General features: G+C 38.1%; 1 protein-coding gene across 6 annotated transcripts in view; it reads left to right on the forward strand.

Moving 5' to 3' along the window:
- The first annotated feature begins 5581 nt into the window (after positions 1-5581).
- Positions 5582-18209, forward strand: part of PPP2R5D (protein phosphatase 2 regulatory subunit B'delta) — a 61694-nt gene continuing 49066 nt past the window's right edge. For 4 of the 6 annotated variants that reach the window (XR_015749075.1, XM_026684028.2, XM_087962267.1 and 1 more), the window contains exons 1-2: positions 5582-5704; positions 9455-9541. Coding sequence is in view for 5 of the 6 variants with exons in the window: in XM_026684028.2 (XP_026539813.1) it covers positions 5678-5704; positions 9455-9541 (114 nt within the window). In the remaining variant the exon portion in view is untranslated. The remainder of the gene's footprint in view (positions 5705-9454; positions 9542-18209) is intronic. The other 2 variants (XM_087962277.1, XM_087962283.1) reach the window with 1 other exon arrangement.

The following is an 18209-nucleotide window of genomic DNA, read 5'->3' on the forward strand; positions in this document are numbered from 1 at the left end:
GAAAAGATCAGGGCAAATAATAATAACCCAATGTATATCACCCAGTTGTGAACTTCTTTCTCTACATCTCTGCGGATGCAGTACCTTTTAAATCATGTTATCCTTAGGAATTTCCTTACTTAAGAGTCACAAGCTTTTGATCTGTTTTGTCTATTCTTATGCTTCCCTGAAATATCTGGACAATCCATGAGTGGCATATACCTTCCTTGTCTGAGCTTTCAGCCTTCAGAGATAGAGCTGTTATCTTTGTCATGGCCTCATACTAGACGTTCTCCCTCACAGGGGAGACTATTAATATATATTCCTATGGTTTTACTCTTTTCCTGATCAACAGAAGGCAGTGTATGACTGGTTGGTTCTTATTGGGACTTATCTGACAAACATATGTTAACCTTAGATCCTATATGCTTCAAATTTCTCTATTGGGAATTGAACTCTTGGGCTCATTGTACCTTATAAAATGTTTAGCTTTATGACTTATGACAGCCCTTATTTTCAAAGTCTGTTGTGGAGGTCAAGTCATTTCAGCAATATACAGGTGAAACTCAAAAAATTAGAATATCATGCTAAAGTTCATTTATTTCAGTAATGCAACTTAAAAGGTGAACCTAATATATGAGATAGACTAATTACATGCAAAGCAAGATAGTTCAAGCGGTGATGTGTCATAATTGTGATGATGATGGCTTACAGCTCATGAAAACCCCAAATCCACAATCTCAGAAAATTAGAATATTGTGAAAAGGTTCAATATTCTAGGCTCAAAGTGTCCCACTCTAATCAGCTAATTAAGCCACAACACCTGCAAAGGGTTCCTGAGCCTTTAAATGGTCTCTCAGTCTGGTCATGGGAAAGATGCTGACCTGACAGTTGTGCAGAAAACCATCATTGATAGCCTCCATAAGGAGGGAAAGCCACAAAAGGTAATCGCATTGGATGTTCCCAAAGTGCTGTGTCAAAGCACATTAATAGAAAATTATGTGGAAGGGGAAAGTGTGGAAGAAAAAGGTGCACAAGCAGAAGGAATGACTGCAGCCTGGAGAGGATTGTCAGGAAAAGGCCATTCAAAAGTGTTGGGGACTTTCACAGGGAGTGGACTGAGGCTGGAATCAGTGCATCAAGAGCCACCACACACAGATGGATTCTGGACATGGGCTTCAAATGTCGTATTCCTCTTGTCAAGCCGCTCCTGAACAACAAACAACGTCAGAAGGGTCTCACCTGGGCTAAAGAAAAACAGAAGTGGTCTGTTGCTCAGTGGTCCAAAGTCCTCTTTTCTGATGAGAGCAACTTTTGCATCTCATTTGGAAACCAATGACCCAGAGTCTGGAGGAAGAATGGAGAGGCACACACTGCAAGATGCTTGAAGTCCAGTGTGAAGTTTCCATAGTCTGTGTTGATTTGGGGAGCCATGTCATCTGTTGGTGTTGGTTCACTGTGCTTCATTAAGTCCAGGGTCAACGCAGCCGTCTACCAGGAGATTTTGGAGCACTTCATGCTTCCTTCTGCAGACGAGCTTTATGGGGATGCTGACTTCATTTTCCAGCAGGACTTGGCACCTGCCTACACTGCCAAAAGTACCAAACCCTGGTTCAATGACCGTGGGATTACTGTGCTTGATTGGCCAGCAAAGTCGCCTGCCCTGAACCCCATAGAGAATCTATGGGGCATTGCCAAGAGAAAGATGAGAGACATGGGACCGAACAATGCAGAAGAGCTGAAGGCCGCTATTTAAGCATCCTGGTCTTCCATAACACCTCAGCAGTGCCACAGGCTGATAGCTTCCATGCCACACCGGATTGAGGCAGTAATTGCTGCAAAAGGGGCCCAAACCAAGTACTGAGTACATATGCATGCTTATACTTTTCAGAGGTCCGATATTGTTCTATGTACAATCCTTGTTTTATTGATTGCATGTAATATTCTAATTTTCTGAGATTGTGGATTTGGGGTTTTCATGAGCTGTAAGCCATAATCATCACAATTATGACAAATCACGGCTTGAACTATCTTGCTTTGCATGTAATGAGTCTATCTCATATATTAGGTTCACCTTTTAAGTTGCATTACTGAAATAAATGAACTTTTGCACGATATTCTAATTTTTTGAGTTTCACCTGTATACTGAAATAAGTTCTTCCCAGGATGAAGGATTAATGGAATCTCTAGCATGAAGACATGGCATAAATAATATTTCTATTTTTTTATTCATAGTGATCAAGTAAGGTGGTATATCTCATTCATTGATTGTCCATCCATATACTGTAATTTCCTTTCTACAAATTTTGACAAATAGGGCTGTTATACCTGATAAACCTAGGTGCATTTTATAAGCATAAGAATTTAATTTCCAGAAGACAGTTTGAAACATCTGAGGTCTAATATTAATTATAAATGTTAAGTCCCAATAAAGAGGTAACTGGTCATACATTGCTTCCTAGTCAAGTAATGTGTAAAACTACATGAATATATATTCAATAAGTGGAAGTCTTATCCTGGGGCTGGTCATCTAATTCCAGAAGGGTTCACTCTTCCTCAGCTTTGTCCTCAATGCTCAGAAATTTATGGTATCTCTGACACTGCAGTCTTATCAGGTGGCTAGTGAATCCAAGTCATGGAACCTGCAACCTGGAGACTTTCTGTATAGTTTTGTGTGTTCCACTGGAGTAGAATAATGTTTTAGCTTGGATGTTCTGGGCACAAATGGATAATCAGAGTATATTTTTATCTCATCTAATATGCTGTCACATCTCAGAGTCATTCTTACTTTTCGGTGCTCTATTGTTCTTTCCTAAATAAAATCCAACCTTCTACTTTTCCAGATGTGTAATTCCCCCGAAATAAATAAAACAAAAGAGTTACCATCAGCTCTTACTAGGATTTGAAAGAGTAAGCCAAATAGCCATCCAAAGAATGAAGACTACTTATACACAATTGTTCTTGAAAGAACTGTGGACCTCAGCCAGAGGCATTTAGCTATTCTATGGCTTGCTAGTCTGTGCACACTTTTTTGATTCCACTCTTTGCTCCATTTATTATTGCTACTCTGTACATCATGTTCAGTCTTGGCAAGAAGTAACATTTGTCAATTTTGCTTCCGAAGGACAGTGATTTCAAGTTGGCAGAAAAGGCTATAATACTTATGCCAAATTGGAGGAAAAGGGGAAAAACTCAGTAGAGACAAGCTTCTTAAGAGTCTGTCACTTAGTGGCATATAAAATTCTACTTTCAATTGCAGTGACTTGTCCTGATCAAAGTCCCAGATAAAAGCAAGAAAAACCTTTTTCCCATTCCCCTTCCTCTCTTCAAGTCTGAGAGGATCTGAGAATCTCTTGGCTGGTTCAATTTTAGAACCATATTTAAATAAATCATTCTGTTCAACCACTTATTTCTGCTAAGTATGCTTATAAATAATGTTCAAGGACTGATTTTTCTGCCCATTCCTACAACATCCATCTTGGGGTCTTTGTGATTATCATAATCTGTGCAATAAGTGTACAATATTTGTTATAATACTACAGGAACATTGCTGTTGATTATCATGATATTTTTGTGGAGTTATCTAATCAAATAACTATTGCTACGAATCCTGGCATTGCATACTTATGTTTTGGGGAGTATATTTGATTAAATATTATAGAATGCATATATTTTTCACATATGTTGTTGATCCAGTCCTATGTATTTTTAGTTTGAAATAAATTCAGCTGAACTCAATATAGTTATCATAAACTGCACATGTTCATTTAATTTCAGAAGGGAAAATAGTTTTCCAAGATTGTAATATTTATAAATCTTCACAATGTTTCTTCTCAAACTGCTTCTGATATTTCAATCTATTATTTTTCAGTATAATTTTTATATAGCTTATCTAAAGACTAGATTTCTAATTGACCTAATCATGTTGATGAAAAAGACACTGACTAGCTTGGTAAAACTGTATTAATTTGGAACATTTAAGATTTGGTTCCGTTTCCTTAACATGTTTTATCACAGCAACTGAAGTTTATTCAGTAAATAATAGCACTTAATAGTATACATTTTTCATGATGTGTGAATAATTCTTTCAAGTATAGATATACTTTTTCCATAATAGCCGAATTTTTACTTTTACATTGCTTTTCTTCAATGAGTGCGAGATCCACAATCCCAGCAAAGATGTCTCAAATTTCAGCCTTGTTTTCATTTCAACCAATGAAAACTAAGGCCTAATGCAAACCAAATTGTGTAAATCCAGCCTGGGTGAAGTTTATTGAACCCTATACCAAAAAAGTGGGGGGGGGGAATCTTTTTTTTTTTTGGTATATGTTTTATTGATTGAAAAAAAAATCATTTTCAATGAGTATGGTATAATCTAGTTAATTTATTTCTTATAAATTTAAACTTACTTCACTCTAATTTTAGTCTGCATAATATAATTTTTAATTAATATCAGAGAATAGCTTTAGGATACTTTTGTTTACATATTTGTAGTGTTGGAAGAAATATTCTTCTGGGTTCAGTTCCAAGTGGGGAAAAAGACACTGGAAACTTGGTGACTGCTTGGAAAGATGGTTTAATGCTGGACAGAATTACATGCCTGGGAGCTCCTGGGTGGAAAAAAAGGGAAGTGATGCTGAGAGTTCCTGGGTTTTATGCCCTCTGTTGGGATTTGATTTTGAGCTTGTCAGACTCCCATGGGCCATGCAGGGGCAACTCTGTAGGCTGTCCTGAGTCCCAGGCTTGGTTGAGCCTGGCTGGATGATGATGTAATGAAAAGGCTTTGAGATTCCTGTTATGGGTCTGCCTGAAGGAGGTAGATCTTTGTTATGTAGAATAGACTGCCCCAGGCCTTAATGGCCCATTAGTAAAGGTAGGGGGGCTGAGTTTCTACCTCTCTTGAGTTTCTACTTTTCTTTTAGGGGAAATATTCTGCCTTTTAAATATACCCTGAAATATTTCATTTTTCGGGGGGGGGGGTAACTTCCAACAGTAGGAAATTATTGTACCGAATTAGCACAGTGTCAACAAACCAGCAATACCAAAACACCTCCAGTCACGATATACCATATATAAATATTTGTTTTTAACGCAAGCAAAATTAACTGCAATGCAGTTGTCATTCTTCCGAGTAGCTTCCTGAAAAATTTCTCCGTGGATTTTTTCTCTATTGGGCTGTTTCTCCTTGACAATGAATGACACAGAAAACCTGCGTTACATTGGACCGATCATCCCATATTTCACAAATGACTCCCATGTACTGTACACATTTCACGCACCCTTTCCCAACTTCTTTAAAGCAGGAATGGCGACCCCCATTGCACATCCTGCCAATCCCAGCACTGCCCAAAGCCGCCGAGCATTTTGTGCTCGTCCCCTCCCTCCCTCCCTCCCGGCCGCAATCACAATTGCTTTGCAAACTGGCAAAAACCTCTCCCATTTCCTCCCGCCTCTCTCCCGTCCTTCAAAAACGGCTTGAGATAAGCAACCAATGAGAAAATTCGCTGCCATGACCTCTGGCCAATGAGGTAAACGTGACAAATCCGTCGTCAGGCGGTTTGGGGGCAGCCGGCCCAATCGGCAGGATCTGCCACTCCTGCGCAGAGGGAGGCGGGCGACAGTGAGGACAACCGAGAGCGGAGGCCGAGCCGGCGGGAGAGGCCGAGCGGGTCAGCTCGTAGTTCTTTCAAGATCCGGGATGCCCTACAAGCTGAAAAAAGAGAAGGTGAGGGGAGCAAACGGGTAGGCCGGGAGGATGCTCTGTTAGGAAGACGGAAATGCCCTCGTGCCAAAAAAACATGCCCAGGCCTGGCAAAGACCGAGTTCGGGGCCTCCGCCGGGAGAGGAGCCTCCCCACCCGCGCGTCTCTCAAGCCGCAGGCTGGCAGGGCGGCTACGGGGGCTGCTGCAGCACTTTTATTTGTAAGAGTCACAGCAGTCCTTTCGGACGTCGCAGGATCCGCGTCGTGCAACAGTTCCAGGAAGCGATCCAGGCACACCTGCGTGCAAGCAGACCTAGGTTTGCCACACATGCAGACGTCGCCCCGGCGCGCTTATACTGACACGCACGGTGCAGACAATGCAGTTTAGATTACCTCTGGCGAAGGCCTTTGGCGGCGGGGTTTGTAGTGCGAGGCGTTTAGAGGGAAAACCGGCTTAAATAAAACAAAAAAACCGTGCAACTCTCGCAGGAATCTCCAGAGAGGAAAGGCGGATCGAAGTTGTGCGTTTCAGTGGCCTGTTCATAAATAAAAGGACTATGGATGTACCTGCATCGCGGAATGGAAAATGCCGGTGCTCCTATGATTACAGTTCAAGATTAAGATGTGCAAAAGCGGCGGCGGGTTGGGGAGAAAGGGGAAAGTGGACGACGACTGCACGATGCATAGACAATTGCGGAGGTGGGGAAGGGAGAAGGAGGAGGGTTGGTTGCGGAAACAGGAGAGACGATTTGGTAGAGATTGCCCCGGTGTTACAATACAGAAGATCGTGCTACAAAGAGTGGGAAAAAAAGCACACTCTCACTTTGGTAGTAGAGATTTTTAATATGCGAGTAGTTGCAGAAGCACTGTTCTCTTTGTTAGGCGTGTTATCCCCTGGTCTTCCACGTTCATGCAGATTTTTGTATGCAGATGGACACTGTGACATAGATAGGCCTTGCAGACATCTGTATGGAAGATAGGTAGGCTTAAAGAGACTGCCCTCTTATTCAGCATTACACTTACTTAGGAAGTTGTAGAACACATGGCAGCCATTGTTGCCATTCTTACTAGATTGTGCAATACCTAAGATAAATATAGACAAAACTGTGTACTTGTTCCAAAAACATTGTTAAGGAGCTGGAGATTAAGCAAATTCAAGGGCTGTGCATGTGCAGGCTGACATAATTCTCCAATGGTGCACGTACTTGACTAATATACAAAAAATATAAGTGTGTGGATGCTTAAAGTTTGTGTGTTTGAGAAAGGAGCACTTTGAACAAATAGTATTTTGTGTCAGGAAATATTTTGTATGCCATATGTGCAGATGCAAAATACATTGTGTAGATACTGAGGATACTGGCGCATAGTACAAATGGATCTTGAGTTATGACCACAGTTATGACCTGAACTTCCATCAATGTGGATGGAAGCAATCAAGCAATGTGGTTATTAAGTCAATTATGCCTGATTTTACAACCTTTTCTGCTGTAGTCATTAAGCGAATCTGTCATTCTTCTTAACTTTGCTTGTTGGAAATCCCCTGGGAAGGTTGGTGTGACCCCAGGATGCTGCAGCTGTCATAAATATATATTGATTGATTGCCAAGTGCTTGAATTTTGTTATATGACCCTGAGGACACCCCAGTGATCATAAATATAATTCCCTTTTTTCAGTGCTGTCGTAATTTTGAATGGTTGTTAAATAAATGGTTGTAAGTTGAGGAGAATCTGTAGATTTTAAATGGACACATCTACAAAATCATGTAATTGACAGTACTTATACAGTTGTGTATAATTGCAAGTAGGTGGTAGGATTTGCTCCTCTAGGTTGCAGAAATCCACAAAAAAGAGTATAAGCACAGATCTGATCAAATAATAAAAAGGGCACACCAATAAAGAATATTTTAGTAGAATGTGAGGTAATATTGGTGTGAAGTTCATGAATGCATATACAATGCATGACAGAAATACATTGATCAATCACAGGGAAGAGGTAGCCCTTGTAGAGTACACAGTCATGCTAAGTCTAAGATTGAGAAATATGGCATGTCCAGTAATGGAAAATGGTCATGCTTTCCTTGCAGATTTCAGGTTCATGTCTAAGTACAATAGTTCTGTCTAGAGCTAACAATAGTGCTGTCTAGGTTGTAAAAATCTGGATGTGTCCTAGATAGCAACAAATATGTCTTTGTATTATCTAGAGGTCAGTTGTGTTTTTGTATTCCAGCTGAGAAAGATAGGTGTTTAAAACCTGGAAAACTGCATTTTAGCAATCTAGAAGAGACTATTTTAAGGCATCAACAGTTTGAACTGGCAAAAATAGCTTGCTTCAACCTCCAATATTTGACTGTATATAAAACATTTTAAATTCAAACTTGTCTGACATCATTGAAAGTGCTTTGAGTGCTAAATCGCCATTTTAACTTCAAAGTAGGTTGGAACAGTTCTGGTAGGATTGGAAAAGCTTGTTTCAAACTTCAAACAGGTATTTCGAGCTTAATATATTTTGCATGTATTTAGTCTTGACACATTTACGTTTTACACATTTTTACAACTATGCTCAGTTGATTTCAGGAAGCTTATGTCTGAGAAGACATCTATAGGACTCATCTGCTGGTATATTGTGTATGTTCTAGGGTTTTCTTTTTCCTGCATCTTATATTTTTCCTCTTTTAAATATGTTTCTAAATATCAACTTTGTAAGATTTTGCATAGTCCTAACATAATTTGGGTGCATCCCAAAAAAGAATAACGGAAATCTAAATTGTAACTAAGGAAAAAGACACAATTCATACCTGTATAAGATACATACAGTTTAATCCACCAGTAGGGTATGTTGTAGTCTGCAAGGTGAAACACAATATTCAAAATTTTTGAACAAAATGCAGTAATGTTTCCTGTAGTATACATTATTAGAATTGTGCTGTTGCCATAAGTGACAGATTTTTTTAAAAGTCATTAAAAAAACCCAGTACTGTACCTCTGACAATATGTTTTGAATACTTAAAGGATAGGTGGAAACTTTTTTGCCTTTGCTTGGAATGATGATAATTATACTTTGCCTTTTTTCTTGTCATAAAAGTAGAAGTATATCAGTTCTAGTTTCTCTAGTTTCACAACAAACAGTAGGACCAATTCAGTTTATGCTATTACTATTTTCATTGCATTGCTGTCTTTGGTAGCAAAATCTATCAAATCTCTTCTGGCAGTAAGTCTAACAGATTTGTTATGGGCTACATTTTTGTAGATTGTAGTTTAGTTCAGAATATAGTATGCATCTGTTATGTACCTTGTGGAGTTTAGATAAATGTGTTGATCTTTAAACTGGCACAAATTTCTCTCTCTTTTAATTTTTTGCTGTCTAAGAAAATCCCACTGAAAAATATCAGTTAGATTCACTTGTCTTGGCAGAGCCCAGCAGAAACTCAATAGTTCATTCTAAACTACAGTCAAACAGGCACTTTTGGGTGGGGTAGAGGGAAGGGCTTCACAAAATTGGGTGACCATTCTAAAAGGAAAACAAATCACTCTGGGGAACTGCTTCAACAGTGGTTTGCTTTGCACAGATCTTTCTCCTATGCTGGGAAAAGGATTTCAATTTACATGAGTTTGTGCAATATGGTATAGTATAGCAGTTTTGTTTATAGGAAAGTGTCTGTTTTTTACTTGCATGGTACCGGCACTTATCTTGAGGACAGTTTTGTGGATCACTGCATCTAAATATGCTTGGCTGGTTCTGCATTTGTATCTTTCATTTCTTTTGCCTTTCTTCTAGGAGCCTCCAAAATCTACTAAAAGCACTACAAAGGCCAGCAGCAGCAGTGGAAAGGATGGAGGTAATGCAACAGAGAATTCAGAAGAGGTAATGGATTGAATTAATGTCTTTAAAAAAAAACACTTTCTAAGTTTGTTTTCTGAGTACTTCAATTTTATTTTCTTATTTAAGAATAAACCATGTTTGTTAAGCTAATTTTGGGAGAATTTGGCTATAATTCCACAGCATGCTTGCCTCTGGTTAAGGTAATTGTAGATTGCTTGTACCAATTTTTTCAGTTTATCTTCCATTCTGAACAATAAACTAACCACATTGGCTCAGTTTGCACAACATACTAAAGGACACATAGTCTCATGTGTTGTACAAATCCAGCCTCTGATTAGGGTGAGAAATCGATTGAGAGAGAGAAAATGACAACTATTCATTTTCTTATGAACTTGTCTTAATAAGGTTCTAACCTCTGGCTAGAGAATTCTGAGAGTTGAAGTCCAAAAGTCTTAAAGTTGCCAAGTTTAAAGACCTCTGTTCTAACCTTCTCTCTCTAAATTAATGCTGTTTAGAATTGCTTAATTAGAATTCCCATAATCCCCAGGTTGCTGGATATTACAAGAATTGGTGTCCATTACAGCTCAAGTACATGGTATGAAGAAAAGAAAGCCAACAAAGAGACTTTTGTAATTTTGGTTTTAGAATCAGGCTTTGGATAAGTTGTAGCCCTTGGCCTAAATGGTTCGCAAGCAGATAGTTCAGACTTCTACCAAGTATGATCTTTCTCTCTTTTAGCAGCCTATTGAAGTATTTAAGGGTGGGCTGAAATGGATACAGAAGAGTTGGCTAAGAGGTGTTTCATCCACTTTTGACATTGTGTTCAGCATGGCACTCTTGAAGGGAAAATAATTTCCCATCTCTTTTTAGGATTGAGCTTTTGTTATTCTGGAGATATGAGCCACACAGATATTATGTAAAATTCTTTTTTTTTTTCATCTTAAAGGCATAAACTTTCAAGTACTAGAGTCCGCTTTATCAGATGTATAAAAATGTCTTCACATAGTCCTGGATACATTTGGAAATTCCAGGAAAAGTGTGGCAAAGCCATGCTAAATACTGTACTTTTCTCTTAATGTATTAGTTGCAGCAGATCAAAATAAGCTTCAAAAATAAGCTTCAATAATTATTTGGATGGAAGAAGGAAATTGTTAAATACATTATTGAAGAATAATCACATTAACTACATTTAATTTCAATTAATTTTAAATATAAATAAAATAACATTTAGCTTCTATCGTAGCCGCCTACTCTTCTTGTTGAGTGACAGTAGGTCTGTATAGATAGCATGGCTGTATACTGGATTGATCATTGTTTTTAATTAAAGCAAAGAATGAGTCCGGTTTCCAAATAGCAGGCTAAAATGGCATTGTTTTAATGTTTTAATATTTTAATGCTGATTCTAGAAGTAAGGTTTTACTGTATGGCATCTAAACATATGTTAAGCAGTTTGGAACATTCTGTACAACTGATAAGCTTTAAACTGGAACTTTAAGGAAATTGTAAAAGAAAAGGAAATATAGCATATGAATATAAAACTGGATCAATATTTAACATAGTATATCTAGATCATATAGAAACATATTACTCCCATCTTTTCATTTTTAGAATGTAAGGCCATTGAAAGCTTGATAAAGAGCTTAAGAGCACATTTTTTCCTATGTACCAGTATGTAGAGTAATTTTCTTTGCCAAACCCCAGGTTTGATAAAGTCAGCCTTTTTCCATTAGATGTTAAATACCATATTCTTAAATACTATATAATTCAACTTTATATACTTAACATACTACTATAACTGCTTTATCGTAACTTATATAACGATAACTGTAATGAAGTATCATAATTGCACATTGCACCTTATAAAATTACGGTATTTTCTGCAATTTATCTTGATTATATCTTTGATTGTTATTGAGACACAGCTATTCAGATAGGAATTGCACCCATTATTTTCTGTAATTAGAGGTTCATTGTTTCTGGTGTAGAATATTTAAAGTTTTCAGATCTGTCCTCCAGAACTTTTTATTTTGCAGTTGTATTTGTATGAAATCTGTAATATTTCATAGTTAAAGTTGGAATTATCAGGTGTAATCTTGCTAACATGTTCTCACCTTTAAGCAATGATTGGAGCAGAAATGGTGGTACTTGTTGTTTATACAGGCAATTTACATGAAGAAAAAAGGACTTTGTCCTTCAGGCCCTGGTAGTTTCTCATACTGTCACTTGGTATCGCTACATCTATCACTCCACTTTCTTTTGGTTCTTGTCTGGTTAATTGGCCAATACCTGCTTCTCTGCTGGATCTGGAAGTCCCATAGAATCTTAACTTTCTTATTTCCCATAATCATTTGTGGAATCTTCCATTTTTGATTTAGGAAGGTCTAGCTCATATTCTGTAAAGATATTCCTGTACACAATGCCAGCTACTTGATTATGCTGTTCAGTGTACACTGTTCCAGCCTGCATCTCACACCTTGCTACTGTGTGTTGAACTATCTCTGGAGCTTCTCTGCTTATCCTGCACCTTGGGTCCTATGGACCTCTGCTTCTGTGGACCTGGTGCTTGATATTCTTGTACTGCTATGATCAGTGCCTCAGTGCTGTCTTTTAGTCCAGCCTTTTCCACCACTGGTGGGATTTCCCAATATCTGCCACCTCAGCTATCTCTCGATGGTACATCCCATGCAGGGTCTTATCTTGCCATGGCACTTCTTCCGCTTGATTTTCCTCCCACATCTGCTGCTGCCTCAGGCATTCTCTCAGCAACTCATCTTTGGGTGCCATCTTACTGATGTAGTGCTGCGTGCTCTGGGTCTCATCTGTGACTGTGGCTTCGGCACTCACCAGATGGTGAGTGTGTGTGTGTGTGTGTGTGTTTTATTATAATGGTAAAATCTAATTCTAGAAATAAAGTTTAAACAAATAATAGCAGGAGTAAAATGCAGGGGGGGGGGAGAAAAGAAAGAGAAAAGCCAGAATATAATATAAATGTAAAGAATGACTTCCAATCTTCATTACAGTGAATTTCTTTGAGGCATCTTATTAACTACTATGTGCCACAGAATTCAGCAGGCCTCTTCCATTTCTTAATCTAGTGTAAACAAGACACATTTTCCCAAAATGAACATTATTCAAGGAAAAAAAGCTGCAACTGGACATAAGTCATAAAAGGTGTATCACTACAATAGTAATCTCAGAATGCTTTGAGTTTTAGTGCTTTTTTGAAGATAATTATAAGTTCAGGAGGGTGCATGTGGCAGCATAAACGTATAACTTGTTAGTGCATGAAATTGATCCTGCTGATAAACAGCAGCCGCTGTTTGAAAAAGTTTGGAATAATTTTCTTCTATTGCTATTGGAATATATTTACTTCTGACTTTATTTGTTTGACTGCCTGCCAAAAATAACACAAGCAAGTAAAGAAAGACTGAAAATTTAGAGTAATTCTAGGGCAGCTTTCCCCAACTTGCTTCTTCCAGGTATGTTTGAAGACTCTAGAATTCCCAGCCAACATAGCTGCTGGTTCTGAGAAGTGGTAAGGAAAGCAACAAGGGCAGAGCAATAGCTGAGGTAGAGATGAAAAATGCAATTAGCTCTATGTGGCTTGAAGGGGGCTTCTGTTGGACACTAATGCATGCTTGCTTTATGTAGATATCAGCCTTCACAAGTAAACTGTACAGGAAACAGGACAATATTCTACCTTCTTGCAATTCTACATTGCAAGTTTGAAGGCACAAACTTTCTGCCTTAACTTTTTACTGTTTGAACCATTAGAGTGAATATTTCCTATTTTTTTTTCTTACTGTTAAGTGACTGCAGGCTCCTGCCTCTCTCAACAGAATATATCACAGGCAGCCTCTTTTCCTTCACTCCTCAAGGTCATTCATACATTTCATTACATCAGTACATGGTGTAGTTTGCTTATTCATAATTTGTTCATTAATCTAAAGTTTGTTATGTTCATGCTGCATTCTAAATTTTTAAGTCATTGTTCACAAGCTAAGTATGGGATTGAATAACACACTAAACCCAAAACAAACCAGCTACCTGTTGGTTTAGTGGGATATAAAAGCTTGACAATTTACACAGTGTAGTACTATCTGGATACTACCTTATATTTTAAATAAAACAAAATACTTCCCTGTACTTTCAAAACATGTAGAGGGAAAGGCTAGGCTAGGGTCTTATTTCTTTGCCATGACCTTTCCGTTGATAAATCATTGTTGACTGCTTTGCACTGACTTCTGGAGAGCAAGAGAGCAAAGGCAACTTCAGAGCCAACATTGATAACAAGGCCTTGTTTGTCCTGGACCCCATAAGTGAGAACAAGATGCTGGTAAAATGTAAAGTGTTAGAAGAAGGAAGCCAGTCTCTGCCAGAAGAACAACAGTTTCTTCTGATCTGTCAACTACTGCATTCACAGTGCAGTTTTTATTTAGTTCTTTTATGTGGAGCTGGGACATTACATTGCAGAGTACATACAGCAAAGAATATACTCAAAACAGGAGTGCTGATTATGTTTTTTCTTTTTTCTTAAAAAGAAATAGTTCCTTTTTCATAAATATGAAGATGGCATAGGAAATACCCTCTCATATAAAAAGGATTGAAGGATACTCTTTACCTGATTAAATTGGGCAGCTTGTGGTCCAAAAGGTACTTGTACCAGAGGTGGTATTCAAGCAGGTTCTGACCAGTTCTAGAGAACTGGTAGCAGAAATTTTGAGTAGTTCGAAGAACTGGCAAATCCCACCTGTGACTGGATATTTTACAGTATCCTTCCCCTGCCACGCCCACCAAACCACGCCCACAGAACTGGTAGTAAAATTTTTCGAATCCCACCACTGACTTGTAACCTTCTAATTTCCAATGGCTTCTGTAAGAGATCACTTTGAAGTTTCTGAGAACTATTTCTCCCTTTCCTGAAATCTGCTGTTTAGAAGTGATAGAAGAAAGTAAGTAAAACTGGCATTTTCAACCATGTTTGCCTCTATCTGCACCTGCTGTTTGCTTCAGTCCTATGTGCACTACAATCGTCAACAGAAGTGGTGCCTTTGGCAAAAAAAACCCTTTGTTTACCAAATGTAGAAATCACCCATCTCCCTCACAGAAGGATTCTGGTGTACATTTCTGAGTTCTACATAAATGAATTTGGAAGAGTGCTGCAGGAGGCTGTCCAGGCCGAAAATGGGGTGTGGTAGGCCTTGCACAGCCCCCCTGTGCTCCATTTTGGCTGCCAGAGGCACCATGGGCCAGTCCTTTGTTATTTCCAGGCTGACCCTGCAGGCCACATTTAAACACCCCTGATCTAAGGGTTGCCACAAAGAAGAGGGAGTCAGCCTATTCTCCAAAGCACCTAAAGGCAGAACAAGAAGCAATGGATGGAAACTAATCAAGAAGAGAAACAACCTAGAACTAAGGAGAATTTCCTGACAGTTAGAACAATTAATCAGTGGAACAACTTGCCTCCAGAAATTGAATAGTGTTGAACGTTTCAACACTAGCAGTTTTTAAGAAGAGATTGGGCAACATTTGTCTGAAATAGGGGGTTGACTAGAAGACCTCCAAGGTCCCTTCCAACTCTGTTATTCTCTTATCTGTCTGTTAGTGTGTGCTGATTTTTTTTAAAAAAGAGAAAGTTGTAGAAGTATACACAGTTTTTAACAGTACCTTTATCTTTAGTTCAAAAGAGGCCATCCCTTATATTTCTTCTTCTCAAAATAGGACAGGGAGTATTTAGCCAACAAACTTTGCAAAAAGTTTGAGGGAAATACAATAATTTCAAAATACTCTGAACATCTCTTAAAAAATAATATATCCAATATATGGGCTGACTATCAGAAATTGAGGCCATATTAGTAATGATATTCTGGATGTTAACTGTTTGACATTTTGACTGCTTAAACCAATACAGTGTTTCGCTCCCTTTTTGATGCACTTTGTTCAAATTTCTGGAATTGAAAAGTGGCACAAGACCGCTTTGGATTTATAATGAATTGGCTGTGGTGAATCTCGTTAATATGCAGTGGGCAGCCTTGTAGACTGGCAAGCTGCCCTATTGTCCTTGGAAAAGAAGAGGAGAGCAAGTATTATGCAGAGAAAAAGAGGGTATATGCCATCCATTTTCTAATGTCACTGGAAAGCATAGTTTTTTTTTTATCAATTGTTTCCTACAGTATTTTCTAGTCTAGGGAATCGATATGTTTCTCTTACTTTTTCTTATATCTATTTTTCATTCTAGTTCCTAACCTATGATGACTTCTTTGCTATCCATTGTGGGAGTGCTTACAAGCTTATAGGGACAGCTGCTTCCACTTGAAATTTCTTTATTGTACTGTTTTGAATTAGCCAGCAAGTTGCTAAGGGATAGATTTGTGAGGGGGGAAAATGAAGTCAGAGCCATTGGTATAATTCCAGTACATGTTTTGTCAGCGTTGGTCACTGAGCCTCTGTTGCAAAATGAGGGCAGCATTTGGGAACAGATCCAGTTGAATTCTTTTCCATTTGGTGCTAGTATTTTTTTGTCTCCTCAGTTTCCATGTGCCTGTCAGTTTCAGCCTTTTTTAATTAATGTGCAGATAGTCCTTGACTTACAGCCACAATTGAGCCCAACATTTATGTTGCTAAGCAAGACAGTTAATAAGTGAGTTTTGCCCCAATTTACAACTTTTCTTTCCACAGTGGTTAAGTGAATCACTGCAGTTGTTAAGTTAGTAACATTAATTGCTCCCCCGTTGACTTTGTTTCTCAGAAGGTCACAAAAGGTGATAGATGACCCCAGGACATTGCAACCATCATAAATACATGCCAGTTGCCAAGTATCCTGATTTTGGTCACATGTCCATGGGGATGCTGCAACAGTTATAAGTGTGAAAAATGGCTGTAAGTCATTTTTCTCACTGCCATTGTAACTTTAAACGCTCGCTAAATGAATGATTGTAAGTCAAGGACTACCTGTAATTGTTATGACAAGTTCTCTTTAATTCCCTTGATTTGGCAGAATTTTGAAAAAGTCGTCATCCCCATTTCTGCATAGTATTTAGTGTTGGTAATTCTCTTGTGTCATTTTAATAATTTATGCATTGTTCTTGGTGTGAACTGAAAAAGAAATAGCAATCTTTTCCAATATTCTTCCAAGAAAACCAAATAGATACTCACAACCTGAACAATGTCTGTAAGATACTGGAACATGAGCTCCATTGCTATGGAGGAGCATAGGACAGTTATAAGTGGCACTGTGTGTGTGTATTTGTGGTTGATGTGATTTGGTTGATTTGTCCAAAGGCAAAAGGAAATATACTGCTGTAAATATGTACTTGTTATTGATACTTGGAAAGTCGGAACCATATCAGCAAAAATGTCAAGACTGAATGCTGAAATTCTGGAAATCAGTGGAGTCCAATGGGTCACTTAACATCAGAAGAGCATCTACTGTGGACATTAAAATTGTGGAAGCAACAATAGATGTCATGATTAATAAAGAAGTGCTAGAGTCAATGACAGAATTATCTTGGTTTGAATCAAAGCAATCCTTTTGATATTACAGTAATCTAGATCTGTGATCTAACTGCAAATGAAACTGATGTCCAACACTTCTATGCTCATTTGTGGCATAATATAAGGAGTGCTTGATTTATGTCCATAATTGAACCTAAAATTGCAGTCATAAGTTGAGGCATCACATGACTGAACACATTTTTTTGGAATTTTTTTCCTGGCAATTGTTAAGCAAAACGTGATGATAGTTAAACAAATCCATTATACCCATTTTTTTGTCAGAAACTGGAGGTAAGTGAGGCAAAAAAGGAAAAAAATTGTCGTGACTGTGGGACACTGCAGTCGCAAAGCCAGTTGTCAAGCACCCAAAATGCGATCATATGCCAAAATTCTGGCATTCATTTCATACTGGATGAATTAAGAATCTGAAAGTGAACCTTTTTTCCCAGAATATGAGACTAAAGGACTGACCATCCTTTGCCCAAATAAGGCACTGAAACTTCTATTTGCTTGTCTTTATTAATATATTTTGTTGTTGTATAGTTGGAAAGACTAGTCTCTGCGTGAACCCAGGGACCACAGCACTGTAAGCTCCCCTATCTTTTTGCGAACCCATGGACCATAACACTGAAGGCTCTCCTGTCCTTCCGAATTTGCTCAAATTCATGTTTATTGTGTCAATGACGCTATCGAAGCAATTAATGTTTTATCTATTTTATTTATTTTCTGACCCTATTCAGCATTTAAAGCAAGGGTGCATACTATTAGTCATCTACATACTGAACAATTCATATTCTCACTCAACAGTAGCAGTTAGAACAGAATATGGAGTGACTCAGTGGTTCAAAATTAGTAAAGAAGCATATCAAAGTTATGCAGTGTCATATCTATTTAGCTTATATGCAAAATATACTTGACAAAACTAGAGGAGAAAATCAGAAATAGAAATTAAATTGACTGAAAATAGTATTAAGGTATACTGTTGATACCAGTTGGATGGTTGTGAGGAACACTTAAAAAATCTCTAATAGAAGGTGAAAGATGGATGTGCAAAAGCTGCTGTTATTTTCTGTAATAATATTAATTTTTAAAAGCAAATGTTATATCAACTACAAGTGCCAATTCCATGCAAACTAGTGAAGAGGTACTCTAGGGAAACTAATACTCAAAAATCTATGGAGGTGATGACTTTAACTATGAAATAAAGATATCTGCT

The sequence above is a fragment of the Notechis scutatus genome, chromosome 1 (assembly GCF_049901735.1).
Source record: "Notechis scutatus isolate UNSWTSFEM ecotype Mainland chromosome 1, rNotScu1.2, whole genome shotgun sequence".
NCBI lineage: Eukaryota > Metazoa > Chordata > Lepidosauria > Squamata > Elapidae > Notechis > Notechis scutatus.